Genomic DNA, 23,609 nt, shown 5'->3' on the forward strand with positions numbered 1-23,609 from the left:
CAGTTTGTAGAGATGCACAGCCGTGGGGGGCTCAGTGGTTAGAATGCAGTACTGCAGGCTACTTCTGCTGACTGCAGTTCAGCAGTTCGAATCTCACCAGGCTCAAGGTTGACTCAGCCTTCCATCCTTCCGAGGTGGGTCAAACGAGGACCCCGGTTGTTGGGGGGCAAGAGGCTGACTCTGCAATCCGCTTAGAGAGGGCTGTAACAAAGCACCGTGAAGCGGTATACAAGTCTAAGTGCTATTGCAAAAAAAGTGCTATTGCGATTGATAGAGAGATGAAAGATAGATGAGCCGTGGTGGCAGTGGTTAGTGTGCAGTATTGCAGGCTCCTTCTGCTGCCTGCCGGCTGCCTGCAATTTGGCAGTTCGAGTCTCACCAGGCTCAAGGTTGACTCAGCCTTCCGTCCTTCCGAGGTGGGTAAAATGAGGACCCAGATTGTTGGGGCCAAGAGGCTGACTCTGTAAACTGCTTAGAGAGGGCTGTAAAGTGCTATTGCTATGTGGAAAGGAAGGAAGGGAGGGAGGGAGGGAGGGAGGAAGGGAGGAAGGGAGGAAGGGAGGAAGGAAGGAAGGAAGGAAGGAAGGAAGGAAGGAAGGAAGGAAGGAAGGAAGGAAGGAAGGAAGGAAACGTCTGCTGCCTGCCGGCTGCCTGCAGTTTGACAGTTCAAATCTCACCAGGCTCAAGGTTGACTCAGACTTCCGTCCTCCTTCCGAGGTGGGTAAAATAAAGACCCAAACTGTTGGGGGCAAAGAGGCTGACTTAGAGAGGGCTGTAAAGCACCGTAAAGCGGTATATAAGCTGAAGTGCTATTTCCCTCTCTCCCAGGCGGGGAAAATGAGGAGGGGGGGGGGAATATGACTTACAAGAGCACTTAGGTCTTACGCAATATGAATATCTTAAGGGCGATTGCTATTTGCAACCTTCTCAGTCGGCTTCCGACAAGCAAAGTCGGGGGTGGGTGGGTGGAGCCTGATCCGCTTAAGGACCTCAGGCTTCACTTAACAACGGGAGGGTGTCCATTCCCCATAGTTATAGAATGGGGCCAACATTTACGCTGCCTCGCTTTAAGAACTGACATTTGGGGCTCCGTTGCACGGGTAGGTCGAGGACTCGCCGTATCGGGGACGGGTTCGAATCCAGGCACCGGAGGGGGGGAAGCGGCAGTTTTCTTTTCCCCTCCCTTCGCCGGAGCGGAGGCGCGGCTGCCACCGGGCGCAGCGCCCAATCCGAGCCGGCGGCGCTCACGTGGACCGAGGATGGGCGCGGGAGGGAGGCGGGGAGGAGCCGGAGCCATCCGCTTGCCGGGGAAGAGGACGCACTGCTCCAGCCCGGCCTCGCGGTACGTGCAGGGTCCCCTCCGGGGAGGAGGACGGGTGGGTGGGGGGCTTCCCCCCAGCGCAGCCCCCGGCTCAACTCTCCCAATCCCCGGCTGGCTGGCTTGGCTTTGGCGGGGGAAGGAGAAGAAGCCCCGCAAGAGGCTTCGGGGGGTCCGTTGGTTGGCGCGGGGCCGCCCTGCCTGGCTTCCCCGGCCAACGGTGCACTCCCAGCGGAGCGCACGGGTGTTGGAGATGCTGCGCGCGATGCCCCGGGTGGGCGCAGGTGGGCAGAGGCTGGCAGGTGGGCAGAGGGGACCGGGGGGGGGGGCGCTCCAGCGAGGCGGGGGGAGATTCAAGCCAGCCTCCCACCCCTTCGGCTTTGTGACAAGGGCATCCACTGGCATCATGGGGGGGGGAGGGATCGGCTGGCAGAGGCTGCTTCGTCTTATCGGTCCTTTGGAGAGAACTGGTGCAAGCTGGTTGCAGATGCGCGGTGGCTTTGTGTGTCCCCCCCCCCCCCCGCTTTCTCTCTCCTCCCCATTCTCTCCCCCCCCTCTCTCAACCCCCCCCCCCACAAATCCCCAGGCTGCCTCTTTGTCTTTTAGGTTGGCCATCAAGGGCCAGGAGACGATTTGGGAATAGTAGACGATTGCTCAAGGTGGCCAAGGGTCTGTTTTGCTAAATAAATAAATAAAGCAAGCACATTTAAAACACACACACACACACACACACACAACCCAGCTGCCTTTAAAACAACCACAATCACCTTGCACCTGTTTGTATCCCGCAGGGATTTAAAAAAAAGAAAGAAAAAGAAACAAGGGAAAAGAAAATTTTGTAATTTGTATTTTTTTTTTGGTTGAAACTCCCCAGAATCACTTGAGAGTGGATGAATGCATGGGTGGATGGATGGATAGATATAATGTAGAAATAGATGATAGATGATAGATAGATAGATAGATAGATAGATAGATAGATAGATAGATAGATAGATGATAGTTAGATGATAGGTAGGTAGGTAGGTAGGTAGTAGATATGTAGAAATAGATAGATTGATAAATGAATGGATGGATAGATAAATATAATGTAGAAATAGATAGATTGATAGATGGATGGATGGATGGATGGGTAAGTAGGTAGGTATGTAGATGATAGCTAGATAGCTAAATAGATAGATAGATAGATGATAGGTAGGTAGGTAAGTAAGTAGGTAGGTAGGTAGGTAGGTAGATAGATAGATGGTAGGTAGGTAGGTAGGTAGATAGATCGATAGATCGATGATAGATAGATAGATAGATAGATAGATGATAGGTAGGTAGGTAGATAGATAGATGATAGATAGATAGATGATAGATAGATAGATAGATAGAATGTAGAAATGGATGGATGGATGGATAGATAATCAAAAATAATAAATGGAGATACATAGAATCAAGTGGTTGATTTCTAATTTTTTTTACTACAGTTTGCTCATGTGCAGGCGCACCCAACACTTCTTCGCATGCGCAGAAGCATCCGGGCGGGTGGGCAGAGCCTCCTGTCGCTGCCACTACCAGTTCAGGCGCAACCCACCTCTGAGAGAATCCTTTGAATTCTCACAAATAAATAAATACTGGGTGATACATATAGAAACCTTTAAATTCTCGTAAATCAGTAAAGCAAACAACACTGGGAGATATATAGAAGCCTTTAAATTCAAATACATACATATGTACACCTTTCCCAAACTTTCCCTAGACAATTTACAATATTTTGCATTTCTATTTAGCAGATATTATCTGTAACCTGTGCATTCATTTTCTTAGCTATGCCAACCTTTAGAATGCAGCCACTCTACATTTGCATCTATATAGGTAGCCCCCAATCCGCAAACATTCAATTGGCAAACGTTTGAAGTCACAACGGCACTGGGCATCGCAAAGAGTGACTTACACTCTCACTTACAATTGTTGCCACATCCCCGTGATCACGGGATCAATTGACAATCAGCACGGATCTAAACGATGGCAATGTCTTTCCAGCTAACTTCTAACAAGCAAAGTTGATGGGGGGACAGGGGTGGTGGTGGACTGAGTTCCTTAAAGAACACGTGATTCACTTAACAACCGCAATGGTTTGCTTACCATCCATGGCAAAAAAAAATATGACGTAAAATCAGGCAGGACTCAACAATTGCCTTGCCTGGCAATAAAAATTCTGGTCCCTGTTGCGGTTGTATGTCAAAGACCTATGTATTTTATAACAGGGATCTCCAACCTTGGCAACTTTAAGCCTAGAGGACTTCAACTTCCAGAATTCTAGATTGGAGATCTCTGTTCTTCTTTATTAAATGTTTTTATTATACATTTTCCTATATAATACATAACAGTTTCAATTTTGCGACAATCTCTTTCCTTTTCTTTCCTTCTCCTTCCCTCTCTTCCCTTCTCCCCTCTGCTTCCCCCTCCTTCCCTCCTTCCTTCTCCTCTTCTCCACTTCCCTCTCCTTCCCTTTCTCCTACTGCTCTCCTCCCATCCACTTCCCTCTTTCCTTCCCTCTTCTTCGGCCTCCTTTCTTCTCCTCTTCCCTGGGTCTTTCTCCCCTCCACGTCCCTCTCTCCCTTCATCTCTCCACTTCTCTTTCCTACCATCTTTTTCTTTTCATTATTGTATATGAATTTCCATTTCCCTACAAAGCACAGTATATTTTCCAGGTATCGTCTCTTTCAACTATAACTCTACATTTTCTTGAAATTACATTAGAAGAAAACAAAACTTAATACCCACATGAACAGTGTGTTGATAGCAGTAATAATCATAATTATGGTAACACATTGATAATATTTATTCTTCGTATCAATAACTTTTCATTATTTAATTAATCATTCTCTTAACCTTTTAACGTCTATGCTTCTATTATCTAACTATTGATAGACACATATGGTCGTCTTTCCGTTTCAAATCTACCATATTCTTCGGAGTATAAGACACACCTTTTTCCCCCCCAAAAAGAGGCTGAAAATCTGAATACACCGAATACAGCATTTTTTGCCTCCCGAAACCCCGTCCCCTTCACAAAAATGGACGTGCAGAGCCTTTAGGAGGCTTTCAGAGTGCTCCTGGGGACTGAGGAGGGCAGAAATGAGCAAAAAACAGGCCCAGCACCTAGGAGCACTCTACAAGCCTCCTAAAGGCTATGCATGCCCTTTTTTTTTGACCCAAAAACAGGCCATTTTTGAGAGGTCTGCGGAGTGCAAAACGTTTTTTTTTAATTTGCCACTTCAAAAACGTGGTGCGTCTTATACTCCGGTGCGTCTTATACTCTGAAAAATATGGTACTTAATATTTGACTGTTGTTATATAGCAAATCTAGGAGTGATAGCAGTAATAATCATAATTATAATAACATATAGATAATATAGGGATATTAAAAAAATAAGCCGTAGCACAAGATTATTCTTGATGAATGGAGGAGACCTTTTTGGCCTGGTCTAATTATCTGCCCAATTTTGTTGCCCTCTTAACAGGCTACCACCCCACTGTCACCCTGGCGCTGCGTTGTTTGGACGGCGTGTTCCTTTCTCCTATGGAGAATGATTTTGTGGACAAAATCATGGAGGAACTGGATCACTTCCTGCTACAGAACCAGCTGGAAAAGTAAGAAGCTTCTGTTCTGACCAAGGGCTTCCCAAACCATGATGCCTTGTCCCGACAAAAACCCCTTTTATTAATTGACTGTGAATTCTGCTCATTCACATCCAGCAAAGTCTTCCAAGGGAGGATTTACGGTCACAGACCTTATCTGGCTTGGAGAGCTGCCAGGTCGACATCTGTAAAACTTGGCAAGGAGTCTCGGAGAGTCACCAACCAATTAAGCAAACTGTCTCCTGCAAACTCCACTCCCCTGTTGTTCCTCTTTTATTTCCTCTGGGAGGGGCCATTCATCGTCCACCTGTGGCCTTACTCCCAAGTCGACCCCTGTTCTTTAGCTGTTCCCTTCGTCTGGCACCTCTGCACATGTGCACACTGGAAACAGACTCCAGCTGTTCTTCTGCCCCAGTGATCTCCGACTCTGAAGGGAGCTGATAATTGTCAGACAGCCCTGGCCCCCTCTCTGCCTCCGACACAGAGCCCTCATCAGAGCCTTCCCCAGACTCCAGGACTGGCCCAGGTTCCTCCCCAACCTCTTCACTGTCTGAGTCTGTCACCAGCTCCCCTGGTGGGCCACATCACCTTCTCTCTCTCTCTATATATATATATGTTTTATTTGTACTGATAAATAAATAAAAAGGCAACATTAAAAATAAAAATATGGTTTAAGGGTATGGCTAGCTGATGAGAGCTAATTAGCTCGAAATAGATCTATACTAGTCTCCCTTTATTTATCAGTACAAATACAACATACATACATACATACATACATATATATATATATATATAATATAAAATCTTACTTTTATTTATTTATTTGTATCCCACCTTTATTATTTTTTACACAAGGCAGCAGGCATATCCAGCTCACCTTTCTCCTCTTTTCCACACAACAACCCTGTGAAGTGGGTTGGGCTGAGAGAGAGAGAGTGACTGGCCCAAAGTCACCCAGCTGGATTTCATGGCTAAGGCGGGACTTGAACTCACGGTCTCCCGCTTTCTAGCCTGGTGCATTAACCACTAGACCAAACTGGGTCTCTTTCTCTCTTGTGGCTGCTAAATTGTCCCTTTCTTAAATAAGAAAGCCGATGTCTCGAAGACATTTCTGTGGTCATGTGGCCAGCTGTTAGCTTCCCACCAAAGTGGTACCTATTTATCTACTCACATTTGCATGCTTTTCTAAAGTGTTGTGGTGACCTAGAGGTGGCGCTCTCGCCTCACAATCAGGAGGCTGTGAGTTTGATCCTACGTAGAGGCAGATATTTCTCTCTCTGGGCACAATGAGAATTTATCTGCTGAACAAAATTCTGCATTGGCGACAGGAAGGGCATCCGGCCAGTAAACACTCAGCTGCATTCCGTTGCCCAGACTCCACCCACAAGGGATTATGGGGTGGTTAAAAGAAGATGATTTGCATGCTTTTCGAACTGCTAGGTTGGCAGGAGCTGGAGCGAGGACCGGAACTCACCCCGTCTCGTGCCGCTCGGGTCTCCAACCTGGGCTACTGGCTTTCCAGCTGACGTGCCCAGCATCTTAACTGCTGAGCCACTGATGCTGCCCTTTCTCGAGAGCAACTGATTTTATTCTGTGTCTTCCTTCCTTGCAGAGTCCTCTTGTTTCCTCCTCTGTCTAGTCGCCTGAGATACTTGATCCACCGAACCGTTGATGACGTTGAGCTCCTGAGCAGCTTTTCTGTTGGAGAAGGATGGAGGAGGAGGACGGTGGTCTGTCATGCGGCAGTCAGGTGGGAGGCTCCCGTTTTTTAATGGCTGACTTTCAGCGCCAAGAACTGAATAAGAGGTTTACATGAATAAATAAAACGTCATTGTTTTTAAAAGTAAATTAAATGTATTTGGAATAAAAGAGTTGGAAGGGACCTTGGAGGTCTTCTAGTCCAACCCCCTGCTTAGGCAGAAACCCTATACTGTTCCAGACAAATGGCTATCCTATATCTTCTTAAAGACTTCCAGTGTTGGGGCATTCACAACTTCTGGAGGCAATTTCTGTTCCACTGATTAATTGTTCTAACTGTCAGGAAATTTCTCCTGTTCTAAGTTGCTCGTCTCCTTGATTAGTTTCCACCCATTGCTTCTTGTTCTACCCTCAGGTGCTTTGGGGAATAGTTTGACTCCCTCTTCTTTGGGGCAACCCCTGAGATATTGGAACACTGCTATTATGTCTCCCCTAGTCCTTCTTTCTCTTAAGCTAGACATACCTAGTTCCTGCAACCGTTCTTCATATGTTTTAGCCCCCAGTTCCCTAATCATCTTCGTTGCTCTTCTCTGCACTCTTTCTAGAGTCTCCACATCTTTTTTACATCGTGGCAACCAAAACTGAATGCAAATATTCCAAGTGTGACCTTAGCATGGCATTATAAAGTGGTATTAACACTTCATGGGATCTTGATTCTATCCCTCTGTTTATGCAGCCTAGAACTGTATTAAATTAAATGAACAAGAGATTAAGATTTAATTTTAAAAACAATACATTAAAAATAAATTAAATGAATTATATTAAATGAACAAGAGATTATGATTAATTTTAAAAACAAATTAAATAAAAAATAAATCCAATGTATTAAATGAATAAGAGATTAAGATTTTTTTCTATTTAAAATTTTATTTTATTATATATAATATAAAAGAAAAAAGAAAATAAAAAATTAAGGGCGGGAAAGGGAACGGGAAAAGGGGGTGTGGAATACAAGGGGGAAGAGAAAAAGTAAGAAAAGAGGGCATTAACTTACAACTTCCAATTTTTTGGGCTGTTTATTTTGTATTGAGGTAAGAAGAGTTGGAAAGTTGAAGAGATTAAGATTTTGATTAAGAGCCCATAACCGGCATAATGAACGCAACCAAGATCTTTCAAAAAGAGGATCTGACACATTTTATTCCCCACAGTTTAGTGTTTCAGAGCAATTTGCCATATTCTTTGCATTCAAAATGTTAACGGTATGTCAGTTTTTTCGCAAGTGAGGAATCCTTAAGGTAAAGGTTCCCCTCGCACATATGTGCTAGTCGTTCACGACTCTAGGGGGCGGTGCTCATCTCTGTTTCAAAGCCAAAGAGCCAGCATTGTCCAAAGACGTCTCCGTGGTCATGTGGCCGGCATGACCAAATGCCAAAGGTGCATGGAACGCTGTTACCTTCCCACCAAAGGTGGTCCCTATTTTTCTACTTGCATTTTTGCATGTTTTCGAATTGCTAGGTTGGCAGAAATTGGGACAAGTAACGGGAGCTCACTCCGTTACGAGGCGCTAGGGATTCGAACCACTGAACTGCCGACCTTTCTGATCGACACCCTCAGCATCTTAGCCACTGAGCCACTACGTCCCTAGAGAGGAATTCTTAAATTTCCCCAAATGAGGCAGCATAGAAGCTATTTTGTTTTAGAGTTTCTATAGAATCATAGAATAACGGGGCTAAAGGGACCTTGGAGGTCTTCTCGCCCAACCCCCTGCCCAAGAGAGGAGAACCTGGGTATTTCATAACCGATCATCCTTTTCTCCCTTTTGCTTGTTTAAGAATAGGGACAAGCAAAGATCTTATTCTACTTTCGCATATCCAATGTGAATTATATTGAGAAAAAAGCAGTAATCTGCAGTCATTGGCCATTTTTCTATGAGACTCTGGAAGGATTATGGACCAAGTCGCCACTGTACAGCTAGCAGGTGCCACTGGATTCTTTAATAAAGACAGACTCTTGATTTTGGCTTGGTTTTTTGTGTCTGTTTCTGTAAAAGTTTTTTATTTTCCAATTTTAAAATACATACATTCCATCTTTCCTTAAGCAGTGTGTCATCTGGGTAAAGATATTTCTGTGCGACATTCTTCCATAAATTATAATACATTATACAGTTAAACTTTATAAATCATTTCCGTCTTAACATGTCTTCTTGGATATCTTCTATGTGCAATAATCACTCATCGTTCCTATCACCCATCTCTTCCCACTTATAACTGCATGACTGTAATTTTGTTGCTTGTATCCTTACGATTTATATTGATATTGATTCTCCTTATCGCTTATTTGTACCCTATGTCTATCAATAAGTGTTATACCTTATGTTTCTTGATGAATGTATCTTGTCTTCTTGTGTACACTGAGAGCATATCCACCAGAGACACATTACTTGTGTCTCCAATCACACTTGACCAATAAAACATTCTATTCTATTCTATTCTATTCTATTCTATTCTATTCTATTCTATTCTATTCTATTCTATTCTATTCATAATAACATTGATTATACATATTTTCATCATATTCATGCTAACAATGATCATTTTATTCTTATCTCCGTCTTAATACATTTTCTATTCTTCTTTTTATCTTCTTCTCTTATTTCCAAATTCCTTTTTTTGTTCTCTAGCCATTTTGTAAAACACCTCCCATATCATATAATAATCAGATTGCTCTTTCTCCTTAATTGCCAGTGTTAGTCTGTTCATTTCTGCACATTCTACGTAATATTTTCCTAATCACCTTCTCTTCGGTAGGAATCTCCACTTTTCCAATATTGTGCAAATACATATACATTAATTATTGATATCTTAGCCGTCCTGGTTTTGTAGTCAAAATGGAGTTCTAAAACATTGACTTGTCTATTTCTTGGTGTTTCGGATTCTTCTCTTGGATTTAGGTTGCCCGATGAACCAGAGTGCCCCAATGGTGGTGTTGAAGCTTCTCACTTCAACCACCCTCCCCAGGCCAGAAGCAGAGGGAGCCGATCCAGAGGAGGCCCACGGCAGATGGAAGCCTTGGCCAGCAGTTCCCAAGCCCGAAGAGGCAACGGCCGGCCTAGAAGGCAGCCCCCCAAAAAGCCAGACAGAGCTCTCTATGTCCCTAGGGCTATGCGGAAGAAGCTGGAGGACACGGGGCAAGGTAGCTCCATGGAAGCGTTTGAGAGTGGGTCCCATTGCATGAGCAGCAACAAGGAGGAATGTCAAACATCTGGCAGTGAAAGGATTCCAGATGGACGCAAGACGGAATATGAAAACACAAAGTCCCAACCCCCACCCAAGCAAAGGCATTCAGATATGGGGTCTGCCAGTCAAAGTGGCAGAGGGGCTCTGGGCTGCCCAGATGTCTCTTTTTGGAAGGACGCACCGAGGGCGCCTGACCTCGAAAAGCGAGAGAACGTGAAGGTGGCCACATCAGTATCCAAAAGTAGTCCGAACCTCTCTGAAATAGGTCCGCAATGTAAAGATGGCGGAAATATTTTCGTCCCAGAAAGCGGTGGGAACTCGGGTCTCCCGGAAGAACTGATGGAGACTTTTGTTGACGCTCTTTCAAAACTAAGTGGACACTCAACTTCGCCTGAGGGCCAGGAGATCAAAGGTCCACAGGTCCAGAATTTGAGCGCAAAGCCGTTCTTTCCTGAAGGTTTGGATAAAAGTGGCCAGGATTCCATTCTGTTAGGAAGCGATACGTTCCTTCCTGGAAACAGGGAGACAAGTGCTTCAGATGCTTTCCTGTTGAAATCTACTCAGGACTTACCCCTCTTTGGAAATGACCAAAGGACATGTCTATGTGCCGACGGAGGAGAGGAGTGCAAACTTCTCCCAGAACTGGGAATGAGAACTGTAGAGTCCTCCAAGGACCACAGTGAGTTGCCGGCGGAAACCCAGCTTCAAGATTGCACCGTTGCACTTCCGTTGGAGTCTGGCCAAGCCCAGCCACCTGAACTCCTGAAGGAAGACTTCCCCAGGTGGGACAGTTGCAAAATCCCATCTCGGCTCAATCCTCAAGCTGAACCCTACTTGCACCCCTCCATCCCCAATCCCAATAAAGCCAAGCTACAGTTTGAAAGCCAGAAGAAAGAGCCTGTAGGCCTGGAGGGGCATCAGTGGCCAGGGGTCGAGCTGTCTGCTGGGGATAGGAGCACGGGCGTCTCTTCAGCAGAAGGGAAGAGCAGCGTATTTGAAGATGATTGCGGGACAGAACTCTTGCAAGAGGTAAGAGCACGGTGTCATTATTTGTTTCCACGAGACCTGGCTTTATTTCATGTAATAATTTTATAAGGGGACACAGTGGCTCAGTGGCTAAGACGCTGAGCTTGTCGATCAGAAAAGTCAGCAGTTCGGCAGTTCAAATCCCTAGAACCGCGTAACAGAGTGAGCTCCTGTTACTTCTTCCAGCTTCTGCCAACCTAGCAGTTCGAAAGCACGTACAAATGCAGGTAGAAAAATAGGGACCACCTTTGGTGGGAAGGGAACAGCGTTCCGTGCGCCTTCGGCATTGAGTCATGCCGGCCACATGACCAAGGAGACGTCTTCGGACAGCGCTGGCTCTTCGGCTTTGAAACGGAGATGAGCACCGCCTCCTAAAGTTGGGAACAACTTTTATTTGATTTGCAGGGAGTCCTTGAAATACGGCCACAATTGAGCCTCAAGTCCGGCAGGCTTAAAATTGCTTTGCTCTCTGGGGAATTCTGGGAGTTGAAGTCCACCAGGCTTAAAGTTGCCAAGGTTGGAGACCCCTGATCTAGACCAAGCCATGTGCGGTCCTCACCAATCCCCCTGCAGAACGAGAAGCATGAATTGGGCAGCTATCTCAATTTAAGAAATAAAAAAATAACTGTGAAACCCAAGTTTCTTCTTTACAGGGAGTCCTCGATTTAACATCAGCTCATTTAGTGACCATTCAAAGTTGCAATGGCAACCGAAAAAAGAGGCCGATGACCGCTTTTCACCCTTACGGCTCTTGGGCCATCCCCATGGTCGTCTGATCGAAATTCAGACGCTTGGCAACTGACTCGTATTTATGACAGCTGGAGCGTCCCGGGGTCATGTTTTTGTGACCTTCGGACAAGCAAAGTCAATGGGGGAAGCCAGATTCACTTAACAACCTTGCTACTAACTTAAGAACTGCAGTGATTCACTTAACAACTCTGGCAAGAAAAGTCGTAAAATAGGCCAAAGTTCACTTAACAAATGTCTCACTTAGCAACGTAAATTTTGGGCTCAATTGCGGTCGTAAGTCGAAGACTACCTGTGCTTTGTTATTTGCGTTTTTGTGTGTGCGTGTCAACTATTCACTGACTGACTTGACACACTGCAGTAAACCAGTAAACCATCGTCTATTGCAGGGGTGGGGAACTGTGGCTCTTTTGCGACTTGTGGACTTCAACTCCCAGAATTCCTGAGGCAGCTATGTTGGTTCTGGAATTCTGGGAGTTGAAGTCCACAAGTCGCAAAAGAGCCACAGTTCCCCACCCCTGGTCTATTGAATGCACCAGGTTCATGGGAAGCTGTTCTGACCCAGCTCCCCAAACACAACAGACCCTCTGACATAAACTCAAAAGATTCCGTTATTAGGAATGCCAGCAGCCCTGGCAAAAGGTTTCTCTCTCAACGCAGGCTAATAAGTCTGTCTGGCAGGAAGATGAATAGTTGTCAGCCACATCTATTCATCTCCGCCCCCTGCCTTTTAACTCTAGAGCTAGGGCGGGGCCTTGCTAGCAGCGGTGGCTCTTCTGTCCCAAGGACCGGCTCATAGATTTCCACTGCTCTCCTCTCCTCTGCCTTCTGTGCACCTGTGCGTCAGGTCCAGGATCCATCTCTCTCTCTCTCTCTCTCTCTCTCTCTCTCTCTCTCTCTCCCTCTCCCTCTCCCTCTCCCTCTCCCTCTCCCTCCCTCCCTCCCCCTCCCTCCCTCCCTCCCTCCCTCCCTCTCTCTCCTCTCTCTCTCTCTCTCTCTCTCTCTCTCTCTCTCTCTCTCTCTCTCTCTCTCTCTCTCTCCTAATTCGGCTGCTGGAGCCAACAGGCCACAATAGAAGTGAAATCCATGGTATTTTGTAAAGTACCTTTCTGATTTTAGCACACTATTTTCTGTCCTTCTCAAGGGGAGTTTTGTTCCACAATAAGCATTGTTTCCACCTATGTTATTTCCCGGCAGCAAAATATATATCAGGTCTTGGCTTAGCATGAGCAGCCAACCTGCTGTTTCTCAGTGCGCTGTCTGTCCATCACTTGGCAAAGATTATTCCCACTTGGATCCTTTCTTTGGGAAGTGAAAAGTAGCACAAAATACTTAATATGCAAACGCGATTTTGCCTTTCTTGATTTGATTCCATTTTTTTAAATCTACTGCAATTGAACAGCATTTTATTGTTAATGAATAATTCTTCTCCTAGGGGTTCAATCGGCGTAAAAAATAATCAGATATTTAAAGTGTTAGGGCAGGGAAAGCAGAACTATCTTGAGTATCATTGTTCTTTTAAATATTATAAATAGAACCGAATTGTTTATTGGCCAAACGTTACTGGACACACAAGGAATTCATCTCGGGTACATAAGCTCTCAGTGTGCAGTAGCGGCCCAAATTTTGGAAAACCTTTTGGGAAAAGTGTATTTCTAAAACTAGCTAATAACACCACTTTTTTTTTTAGTAGTAGTACCATAAAATTATATACGAATCGAAAGATAACTTAATCCAGAATGTAATGCAATAACTTTTATGAAGGATTTGTTATTAGAATAGCAATTCTAAAGAAGAAATGAGATATACAAAAATTATCATCGTAGAAAAAACAAGAGATACAAAAATTATCACCATGTCAGTTAATATTTAGTTGGGTAACCTTTAGCATGAATTACGACCTTACAACGTCTTCCCATAGAGTGAACCAAGTCTTTTAGTTCTCCAACCAAGATTGTATGATTGCTTCTATTAACTGGGTTTTATTGCTGGGTCGTTTCTGACTAACAAGTTTCTTTAGTCCCATAGATTTTCATTTGGGCTAGGTAAAGGTAAAGGTTCTCCTTGCACATATGTGCTAGCCGTTCCCGACTCTAAGGGGAGGTGGTCATCTCTGTTTCAAAGCGGAAGAGGCAGCGCTGTCCGAAGACGCCTCCGTGGTCATGTGAAGGCGCATGGAACGCTGTTACCGTCCCACCAAAGGTGGTCCCTATTTTTCTACTTGCATTTTTATGTGCTTTCGAACTGCTAGGTTGGCAGAAGCTGGGACAAGTACCGGGAGCTCACTCCATTATGCAGCGCTAGGGATTCAATCCGTCAAACTGCCAACCTTTCTGATCGACAAGCTCAGCATCTTAGCCACTGAGCCACCGTGTCCCTCTTCAATTGGTTTAAGGTCTGGGCTATTCCCAGGCTGTTCCAGCAGTGGAATATGATTATCTTGAAGCTCCTCCCCAAAAAGGGGTGTTATTAGCCATCAAACCTTAGAAATACACTTTTCTCAAGAGGTTTCCACCATTTTGGCCACTATTGTACATACAAGCAAGAAAGTGATAAATCATGATCATAATCATAAAATACAATCATCATAAAATATAAGATGCAACACTCCGTGTTAGTCATAGGATACTACATAAGCAATCTAGAAAAATCATAACAGGATTCTACAAAGAAGCAATTGACATAAATCATAAGGTACAAACAACAAAGTTATACATTCTGTGTATTTTCTTGTTTAAAGTTTTTATATTTTCAACAATGTTACCGAGGCTTTTATCGAAATTGCTGATCCACTTTTACGTCTCCAGAATTATTTCTGGGCTTTTATTCTTTTTTATGGGATCGGATAATTGCTCCGTGAACGCTAATTAGCAGGAATTTATTACTCAGTAGATGGCCATATGTATTATAATGATAGAGATGGAATTCCAACATGGTATTTCAGCTGTCGCTCAAAATGTTAAAAAGCACATCCAGAAAGACGACTGCCTAGTTTTGCTGATTGTGGCTTGCGTTGATTCTTACTGTGTAGAAGTGAAGATGTAAAGATGAGGGTTTTTTTGCTCTCTTTTTTTTTCCAGATCACGAATTATTTGACCATAAAAGACATAAGCATTGAGAAGATTCAGTTTGATTATTCCGGTTATGGGGAGGCACAGATCAACGAAGGAGATTTTGGCCATGTGCTAGAGATCTACGATTTTTCCCCATTGCTAAAAACCGAACATCTTATGGAGGCCTTTGCAGATTTCCAGTAAGTGATGGTTTTTCCTGTTCTGGACCGTCCTGGTACTTAAGACCAAAAGCAGAACATCCTTTCTGCAGGGGAAATGCGTTGTTACTTTACAGAGATGTGAATGTAAAATTGTAGGACTCAGAAATCCATCATAGCAGGTGTCCAAAATGTCTGTCTGCCTCTGGATCCACAGAGTTTATTTGGCTTTTATACAGTTTCAACAAGCAAAGCAAGAGCATAGGACACCGCCCCGAGTCCCTTTCTGGGAGAGGGGGCGGTCTAGAAATCTAATAAATAAATAAATAAAATAAATAGGTAGTCACAGCATCTTATTGGCACATTCTCTTTGTCAATCTCTAAGACCATCCCAGCCAGGGTAGAATCTCACATCACACAATAGTTCCTGGTTCTACTAATTAGGTGAGCTCATAGATAGTTAAGGTCATTGGTTACTAAGGCGCATGGCAGTTTTCTGCTCATGCCTGTACGTAACCTTTGTATAACCTCTATATAAAATTTAGAGAATCTGTGGAGAGTCTCGGTTATCCAAATCAAGGGTCTCCACCCTTGGCAACTTTTAAGACTTGTGGACTTCAACTCCCAGAATTCCTCAGTCAGCAAACCACAACTAGTGATTTCCATTTCAATCCCTTAAGTGTTTTAAGAGCACTCCAATGGCCTTCCTTGACTTAGCTCCAAAGCCTGACCAATATTTCCCAAGCGGGTTAGGAAGAAAATAACAGTTAAGCTGAGTTTGCTTCAGTGGCGAAGTTCAAAATTTTTCCCTACGGTTCTGTGGGTGTGGTTTGGTGGGCGGATCATGTGACTGAGTGGGCATGGCCAACTTTTTTTTTAAAAAAAAAACCTTTTAAAAGCATTTTTTAACTACCGGTTTTACTATAGGTAGTAAAAATGCTTTTAAAAAGTAGGAAAAAAATTCTGACAATCGCGCGGCACTAGTGATTGTCACAGCTGATTGAACTTTTAAAAGCATTTTTTACTACTGGTTTGGGCAAACAGGTAGTAAAAAATGCTTTAAATAATTTAAAAAACAGTTCAGAGGATGGCAGGTCACAGCTGATCGTCGGAATCTTTTAAAAACTTTTAAAAAACATTTTTTAACTGCTGGTTGGGGCAGTTAAACTGGCCCGAACTGGTAGCATTTCACCCCTGGTTTGCTTCCTGTAGCTAGAACTAAAACCCCATTTCTTGCAAGGTTGGACATTCTTGTTTCTGATCCTTCCTAACAGCCCTGCTTGAATGGAGGTCTAAGCATTGAAACAGCCTCCCTTCATAGTCTTTACCGCATTATGCAATGACGGATTTGCAAAGTTAATTATGCAGCTTATGCAGTCTTTTCTTTGATGGCGTTGGGGGGAAAAAAGGAGATTAAATAGAATACATTCTTCAGGACACCTACTGTTCATCCCTTGATTAGGGCAATGCCTCTGTGAGCTGACAGATAATTGGAGGCCAAACCAAAGAGTTGGGTATGTGGCAGGCATAATATTTCCCCCTAATTAATACACATGAAGGGGAGGCTGGTGAGATCTTGCTGGGAAATGCAGCACTGAGAAAAGAAAGGAAAAAAAATCTTAAGCTTTATTTTCCTCCAGCAATAAATGTACTAGGATGACCTGACTCATCCATGCCTTGCTAGAATCCTTAGGAAAGATAATTTATTATGTTGGTTGATTGATTTCACTTGCTTCCTGTAAGGCTGTCCAGAGCAGTGGCCCCCCAACTGGTGGTGACCAATGTAGACTTGATGCTAACAGAAGGCACCATAATGAAGCTCTGGACCAAACCAGTTTCATTTTGTAGAAATAGCATATTTTCTATTGATTTGTTTGCTTTTGGATGTAAATGGATTGTATATTGGGTAATATATCCCTATAGTCAAATAACCATTACATTTGATTGGACTAGTGGAGAACCATTGAAATAGGAGACAGCTGTGTGCAGCAGCTGACAAAAAAGCTAACCCAGTTCTGGGCTGATAGAAGTGTTTCACAGTGCTCTACAGCCCTCTACTAAGCAGTTTATAGTGTCAGCCTCTTGCCCCCAACAATCTGTGTCTTCATTTTACCGACTTCGGAAGGATGGAAGGCTGAGTCAACCTTGAGTCAGTCAGGATCGAACTGCTGGCAGTGGGCACAGTTAGCCTGCAATATTGCATTCTAACCACTGCATTACCACGGCTGTAATCTAACCATCCAAGGGATGGTTTTCGTTAGATCCGGTGCCCTTCCAGCACCAGTCAGTAAGGGAAGAAACAGAGACTTCTTTTCAAACAGAGAAGTCTTCCACATGTGGTGTGGATGGACAGAATTGCTGGAACATGTTATGCTCATGTTATGCATGCAAGATATTATTGTTTCCACTTCTTCTTCAGTACCCTGGTCATTCTGATTTGTTTTATCATAAAATGCTATTATTATCTCAATCTGACTCCATCCTCTGTCTACAGTCAAGTACTGCTCAGTAGTCTCCTTTAGTCTAGAGCAGGGGTGTCAAATTGGCGGCCTGCAGGCCTGAGGGTCACGCACAGGCCACGCCCACCCCAGCTCCGTGAAGGGGAAAGCGTCACGAAACATCACGTGACGGCAATGTGATGCGGCGTGTTTGACACCTATGGTCTAGAGCTTTGCTTCTAACCCTGCCTGCCAGTTATTTCAGATATTCTAAAATATGAGCCGTGGTGGCGCAGTGGTTAGAGCGCAGTACTGCAGGCTACTTCTGCTGACTGCCGGCTGCCTGCAGTTTGGCAGTTGGAATTTCACCAGGCTCAAGGTTGACTCAGCCTTCCATCCTTCCGAGGTGGGTAAAATGAGGACCCAGATTGTTGGGGGCAAGAGGTTGACTTTGTAAATCACTTAGAGAGGGCTTTAAAAGCACCATGAAGCAGTATACAAGTCTTAAGTGCTATTGCTGTTGTCCTCCCTCCCTCCCTCCCTCCCTGCCCAGTGGTTACAATACAGAATTGCAGGATAACTCTACTCACTGCCAGGAGTTCAATCCTGACTGGTTCAAGGTTGACTCAGCCCTCCATCCTTCCGAGGTGGATCAAATGAGGGCCCAGATTGTTGGGGGACAAGAGGGTCCCCCAACAGTGTGAGACCCCTCACCTGCCCTGACTCTATGCTGTCCTATTTAGCCACGGTTTGTAAGCCGCGCGCACGAGCAAAGTGCATGCGTTGAAGGCCGTGCACATGGGTGGAAGGTGTGTGCATGAGTAAAATATGCACCCGTGTGCTCATATTTTCGTTGTGTGGCAAACCGGTGGTAAAAGTATGAGAAACCCACCTCTGCCCCATATCACTGAGTTCAGTGCTACTCTCTGCATGCGAGCAAACCAGCGCCTCCCATTCTGCTTACTGGGCAGGAATACAGAAAACACTTGGAGGGAGATGAAAGCATTGGACCTCCTTTTGCATGAAATCTTACTCCGAGGAAACTATGACACTTAAAGAATTGTAACGCCGATCTGTCTCTTTCAGAGAGAGTGGATTTAAGTTGCAGTGGGTTGATGACACTCATGCCCTCGGGATCTTTTCCAGTTTGGCAGCAGGTAATTTTGTCTGTCTGTCTGTACATGCACATGTCTTCCCCTTTAGTGCGCAAACTAAAAGCCTGCCGTTGCTTCCTATTTAATGGGTTTGAACATTGGGCACTATCTAATAAAATGAAATTCAATGGTGAAAAGAGTAAGGTTCTACATTTAGGCAAGAAGAACAAAATGCACAGGTACAGTATAGGTGGTACCTTGCTCAATAGTAGTAACTGTGAAAGGGATCTTGGAGTCCTAGTGGACAACCATTTAAATAGGAGCCAGCCGTGTGCAGCAGCTGCCAAAAAAGCCAACACAGTTCTAGGCTGCATCAACAGAGGGATAGAATCAAGATCACGTGAAGTGTTAATACCACTTTATAAGGCCACACTTGGAATATTTGCATCCAGTTTTGGTTGCCACGATGTAGAAAAGTTGTGGAGACTCTAGAAAGAGTGCAGAGAAGAGCAACAAAGATGATTAGGGAACTGGAGACTAAAACATATGAAGAACGGTTGCAGGAACTGGGTATGTTTAGCTTAAGAGAAAGAAGGACTAAGGGAGACATGATAGCATTGTTCCAATATCTCAGGGGTTGCCACAAAGAAGAGGGAGTCAAGCTATTCTCCAAGGCACCTGAGGGTAGAACAAGAAGCAATGGGTGGAAACTAATCAAGGAGAGAAGCAACTTAGAACTGAGGAGAAATTTCCTGACAGTGAGAACAATTAACCAGTGGAACAACTTGCCTCCAGAAGTTGTGAATGCGTTGGATAGCAATTTGTCTGAAATGGTATAGGGTTTGCTGCCTAGGCAGGGGGTTGGACTACAAAACCTCCAAGCTCCCTTTCAGCTCTGCTATTGTATTGTATTGTATTCGGTGTTGATGCGTTATCCTCCCATCTCCCTCTGCAAATTGGGTTGTAAGAACTATTTAAGCCATCACACACATTAAGTGTGTTGGTAAGGCCACACTTGGAATACTATGTCCAGTTCTGGTAACCATGATATAAAAAAGATGTCAATATTTTAGAACAGGGGTGTCCAACTCAAGGTCCGTGGGCCACATCTGGGCTGCAGGGTGCTTAGATCTGGCCCACTGGGCCGCCCCAGAAACAACAGACTGGCCCGTGGTGTGTCTGCCATAGGCCGCGAGATCTGTTTTTGCTGGCAGAGGGCTGCAGGAGACCGTCGCAGCTGAAAATGGAGCCCGCTTCATTTTTGCTGGGCCCGGGAGGGTCCTGAGCTTCGTTTTCACCGGCAAAGTGCTAGGCAAACAAAGTCCTAGCAAAATTGAACCCCCCCACCGCCCCCAGCTCCACCTGGGGCCACCACTGGTGTCCCTGACACGAGTGACATTGAGCTGGCCAGCCCCACCCTGCCATGCTCACATGGCCAGGCCAACCTTCCCCCAGAGGTGGGTTGCTCCTGCTTCTGCCTGGTTCAGCCGAACCGGTAGCGGAATTCAGGCCTGGGATGCAGAACCGGCAGCGACCTAGGCCTGCCATGCCCCCGAACCTGTTCCCACGCTGCCACTGAGCCACCACCCTTTGGGTTTTTAGTGACTGTGCAGTCACTGTAAATTGTTCTGCGCCTGCGCAAAGAACAATTTACATTGAACAATGCACTCATGCGCAGCATGCATCAGGTGCGCTGGGGGAGGGGGCTGTGAACCTGTAATAAAACTGGCAGCAACCCACCCCTGCCTTTCCCCCCCAAGGTCAAACACAACCCTCATGCGACCCTCAGTGAAATTGAGTTTGACACCCCTGGTCTAGAACAGATGTGTCAAACACAAGGCCTGTGGGTCAGATCCTGGGCATTCTTGGGCTACTGCAAGTGAATGCCCAGGTTCCTGGGACAGGGAAAAGCCCTGTACTTTTATCGCCCTCAAGACAACCTCTAATAACTCTCTTACATGAGGCCAACCCGGAGCATTTGAGCTCAAAAGTATCTAGTGTGAATTGGTATCTCGAAGGATTCTCTCTCATTTTTCAGCATCTCAAGCCCTGGAACAGAACTATACCTCTGTCAAAATCCGGCCTCTGATCCATGGAACGAGACAGTCGAAAATCAAGGCACTTCAGCGACCAAGTAAGATACGTAACTGGTTTGGCACGTCTCCTCCTAAAAGCAGTGGGAGGCTTGTTTGACTTCTGTGCAACTAGAGGTGGATTTGTGTGACCTTCCTTCTAAATTCTAGCATGGTTTTGCGATGACTTGCCAGCACCAGGGAAGTTCTTGTGGGAGAATAGAATAGAATGGGATGGAGTAAGAACAGGAAGAGAACAACAGAACAGAAACAATTTTTTTATTGGCCAAGTGTGATTAGACACACTAGAAATTTGTCTTCGGTGCAGATGCTCTCAGTGTACATAAAAAAAATTACATTCGCCAAGAATCATAAGATACAATGCTTAATGATAGTCATAGGATACTAAATAAGCAATCAAATCATACTAGAAAACTAAATAAAAGAGTATAAATCATAAAGATACAAGCAACAGGTCGTAAGTTGGAGAGGATAAGTAATAGGAAGGAAGAGAAGAATAATAGTAATGCAGCCTTAGTAAATAGATTGACAGTGTCGTGGGAATTAGTTGTTTAGCAGAGTGATGGCATTCGGGGAAAAAACTGTCCTTGTGTCTAGTTGTTCTGGTTGTGTCTAGTTCCAGTGCCCTATGGCATCATTTGGGTCTATGGGCCAAAGGAAGGACCAATCTCTCTCTTTTTCCTTTGTTTGGTTTCTGTGCTTGTGTGCAAAGCACCTTTTCCATCTGTCATTTCTAGAAGGTAAAGATTTAAAAATAATTTTGCTAATAAACTCGTGTCCTGCATTTGAGATGTTGGTGTAATTTCACAGGTGGCCCAGAAGCAAAGATGGCTAAGAAACTTCTGAACAGGCTAACGATTTTTCTGGCTGTCTCACATCTAGAATATTTGGAAAGTAGCTAGGTCTTGTTGACTTTAGGAAAACAGTTTAAGTTGGGATTTGTTGAGAGTATCAATGGTCATAATAGCGAGTGGTGCGGTGGCCTAGAGGTGGAGCTCTCGCCTCACAATTAGGAGGCTGTGAGTTTGATCCTAGGTAGAGGCAGATATTTCTCTCTCTGGGCACAATGAGAATTTATCTGCTGAACAAAACGCCGCATTGGCGACAGGAAGGGCATCTGGCCAGTAAACACTTTGCTAGCTTCCTTCAGTTGACCAGACTCCACCCCTCAAAGGATTATGGGGTCATTAAAAGAAGATGATGATCCATTATCATAATAGGGTAAAACTGCTTCAGAAAGGCCACTTACTTTTAGCATCCTGGGAAGCAGTCTTCTCTGCTATATAAATGAACTGTGTGTGAAAGTTTAAAATGTCATGGCCCTTCCTTTTGAAACTGATGTCTGGAAGAACGACTGTAGTTTAATATCAAGATTTGAAGAACTTTTTTTGATATATATTTGTTGATAAATATAACAACGAGAAGATGTTGTAAGAAAATAGATTAACAGAGTTTGGAAGGGACCTTGTAGGTCATCTAGTCCAACCCCCTGCCCAAGCAGGAGACCCTACAACACCATTTCTAACAGATGGCAGTCCAGTCTCTTCTTGAAAGCCTCCAATGATGAAGCTCCCACGGCTTCCGAAGGCAAGCTGCTGATATGACAAACTACGACTTGTTGGCAGTGTGATTGGTGACCACACAAGGATCAAATTTGAATCTCGTTCTAATTTGGTCGGTTACCATTGAATTGAAACAAGCCGTAGTTCCTTGCGTTAATGCTATAGTGCAGGGGTGTCCAAACTTGGGAACTTTAAGACTTGTGGACTTCAACTCCCAGAATTCCCAGGCTGGGGAATTCTGGGAGTTGAAGTCCACAAGTCTTAAAGTTCCCAAGTTTGGACACCCCTGCTATAGTGGTAAAGGGTAGTTTGCTGAAAAGTGTATGATTAATTTGCTTTAGAACCGAATGGAGGGAAATATATGAACCCAAAGTTCACTCAGCTTGTTCATGTAGCAGGAAGTGATGATATAAATTATAAAGTCCTCTACATTTAGATTGGATCTGATTTACGTGATGAAATAAAATGATTTGGGGCTTCGAGCTCATTGGGCCAGGCTTCCAAAGGCTCCTTCTCCAATTCTTCTATTCCTTCTCTGCCATCTTTCTCTCTTTTTTTCCCCCTTCCTCAGAGCTCCTTCAGCTGGCTAAAGAAAGACCCCAGACAGATACAGCAGTAGCCCGACGACTAGTAACCAGAGCCTTAGGATTACAGCGCAAATACCAGCAGAATTCCAGCTGCCAAGGATTGGAATCGGCAACCGCCAACCTGCCAGATTAAAAACCAGAGTGGTTTGAAGTGACTTGGGGTGGCATTAAAACAATGTATACAACCGTGTGATGACGGCGGGTCTCATCTGTTCTTTTTTTTTTTTTTTGGTTGTGTTGGTGTTATTGTTGTTGTTGTTGTTTTGAAGTAGAGACAGGCCGGTGTGGAATAATCACAACTTCATGCGTGTTGTGTTAGAACCGGAAAATTCCCACGCTGGATGGGAAGTTAATCCGTGGGAATTGACGAGTGGGACGGAGGCTGATCCCGGAAGGCCCCACAAGAGGGCGCTGTAGCCTAAGAGGAGAGAAGTTCACCCGCCAACTCAAAGGATTGACGGAAGCACCTTGACTGAAACACCTTTGTTGGCATGGAAGCGATAGGGCCGATTAGTTTTCGAAAACCTGTTTTTAAAAGCGCTCTGCAAAACTTGACGGGAAAAACTCAGCATCTCATTGCCGTCAAGAGACAGAATTAAAATTCTTTCAACTGGCATCAAACGTTCTCCTGTCCTCCTCGTGCCTTTTGTCTGTCCTCCCACACCCGCCGTCCCTTTCAAAGCTCGGGTTACTCTCAGGTTACAAGCTGGAGACAGGGAAATTCTTTGGCCGGGAAGAACATACCGTAGCTTTTGATCAATTGGTCGAATCAATCGCTCGGGTTTCATAACCCACCGAAGAAGCCAGCCGATGCCTTGCCCGGTGTCAGCTTCCAAAATACATTTGAGAAACGACACATCGGGATTCTTGCGGAATTCGAGTTTTGGATTCCCAAGAGATCCTTCAGGGTTATAAGATGCAGCTCCTTCAAGCAGAGATCGTTTCTCCCAGGGACTTGGGACGGTTCCTGCAGCT

At 44.7% G+C, this 23,609-nt stretch overlaps 1 protein-coding gene across 2 annotated transcripts; it reads left to right on the plus strand.

Annotated features, from left to right (window-relative positions):
* Window positions 1–1,283: 1,283 nt before the first annotated feature.
* R3HCC1 (R3H domain and coiled-coil containing 1) lies at window positions 1,284–23,244 on the plus strand. 2 transcript variants are annotated; one of them, XM_081960761.1, is made up of 8 exons: window positions 1,284–1,342; window positions 4,825–4,954; window positions 6,555–6,692; window positions 9,591–10,905; window positions 14,730–14,902; window positions 18,385–18,455; window positions 20,431–20,526; window positions 22,619–23,244. In XM_081960761.1, exons 2-8 carry the CDS (start codon window positions 4,884–4,886, stop codon window positions 22,765–22,767), a joined length of 2,013 nt encoding a protein of 670 aa, XP_081816887.1. In that variant the 5' UTR covers window positions 1,284–1,342; window positions 4,825–4,883; the 3' UTR covers window positions 22,768–23,244. The 2 variants fall into 2 exon arrangements, with proteins under 2 accessions (XP_081816887.1, XP_081816888.1); XM_081960762.1 differs by lacking the exon at window positions 1,284–1,342 and adding an exon at window positions 1,956–1,977.
* The last annotated feature ends 365 nt before the right edge of the window (window positions 23,245–23,609 follow it).

Source organism: Natrix helvetica, assembly GCF_964273705.1.
Source record: "Natrix helvetica genome assembly, chromosome: 8".
NCBI classification, from domain to species: domain Eukaryota; kingdom Metazoa; phylum Chordata; class Lepidosauria; order Squamata; family Natricidae; genus Natrix; species Natrix helvetica.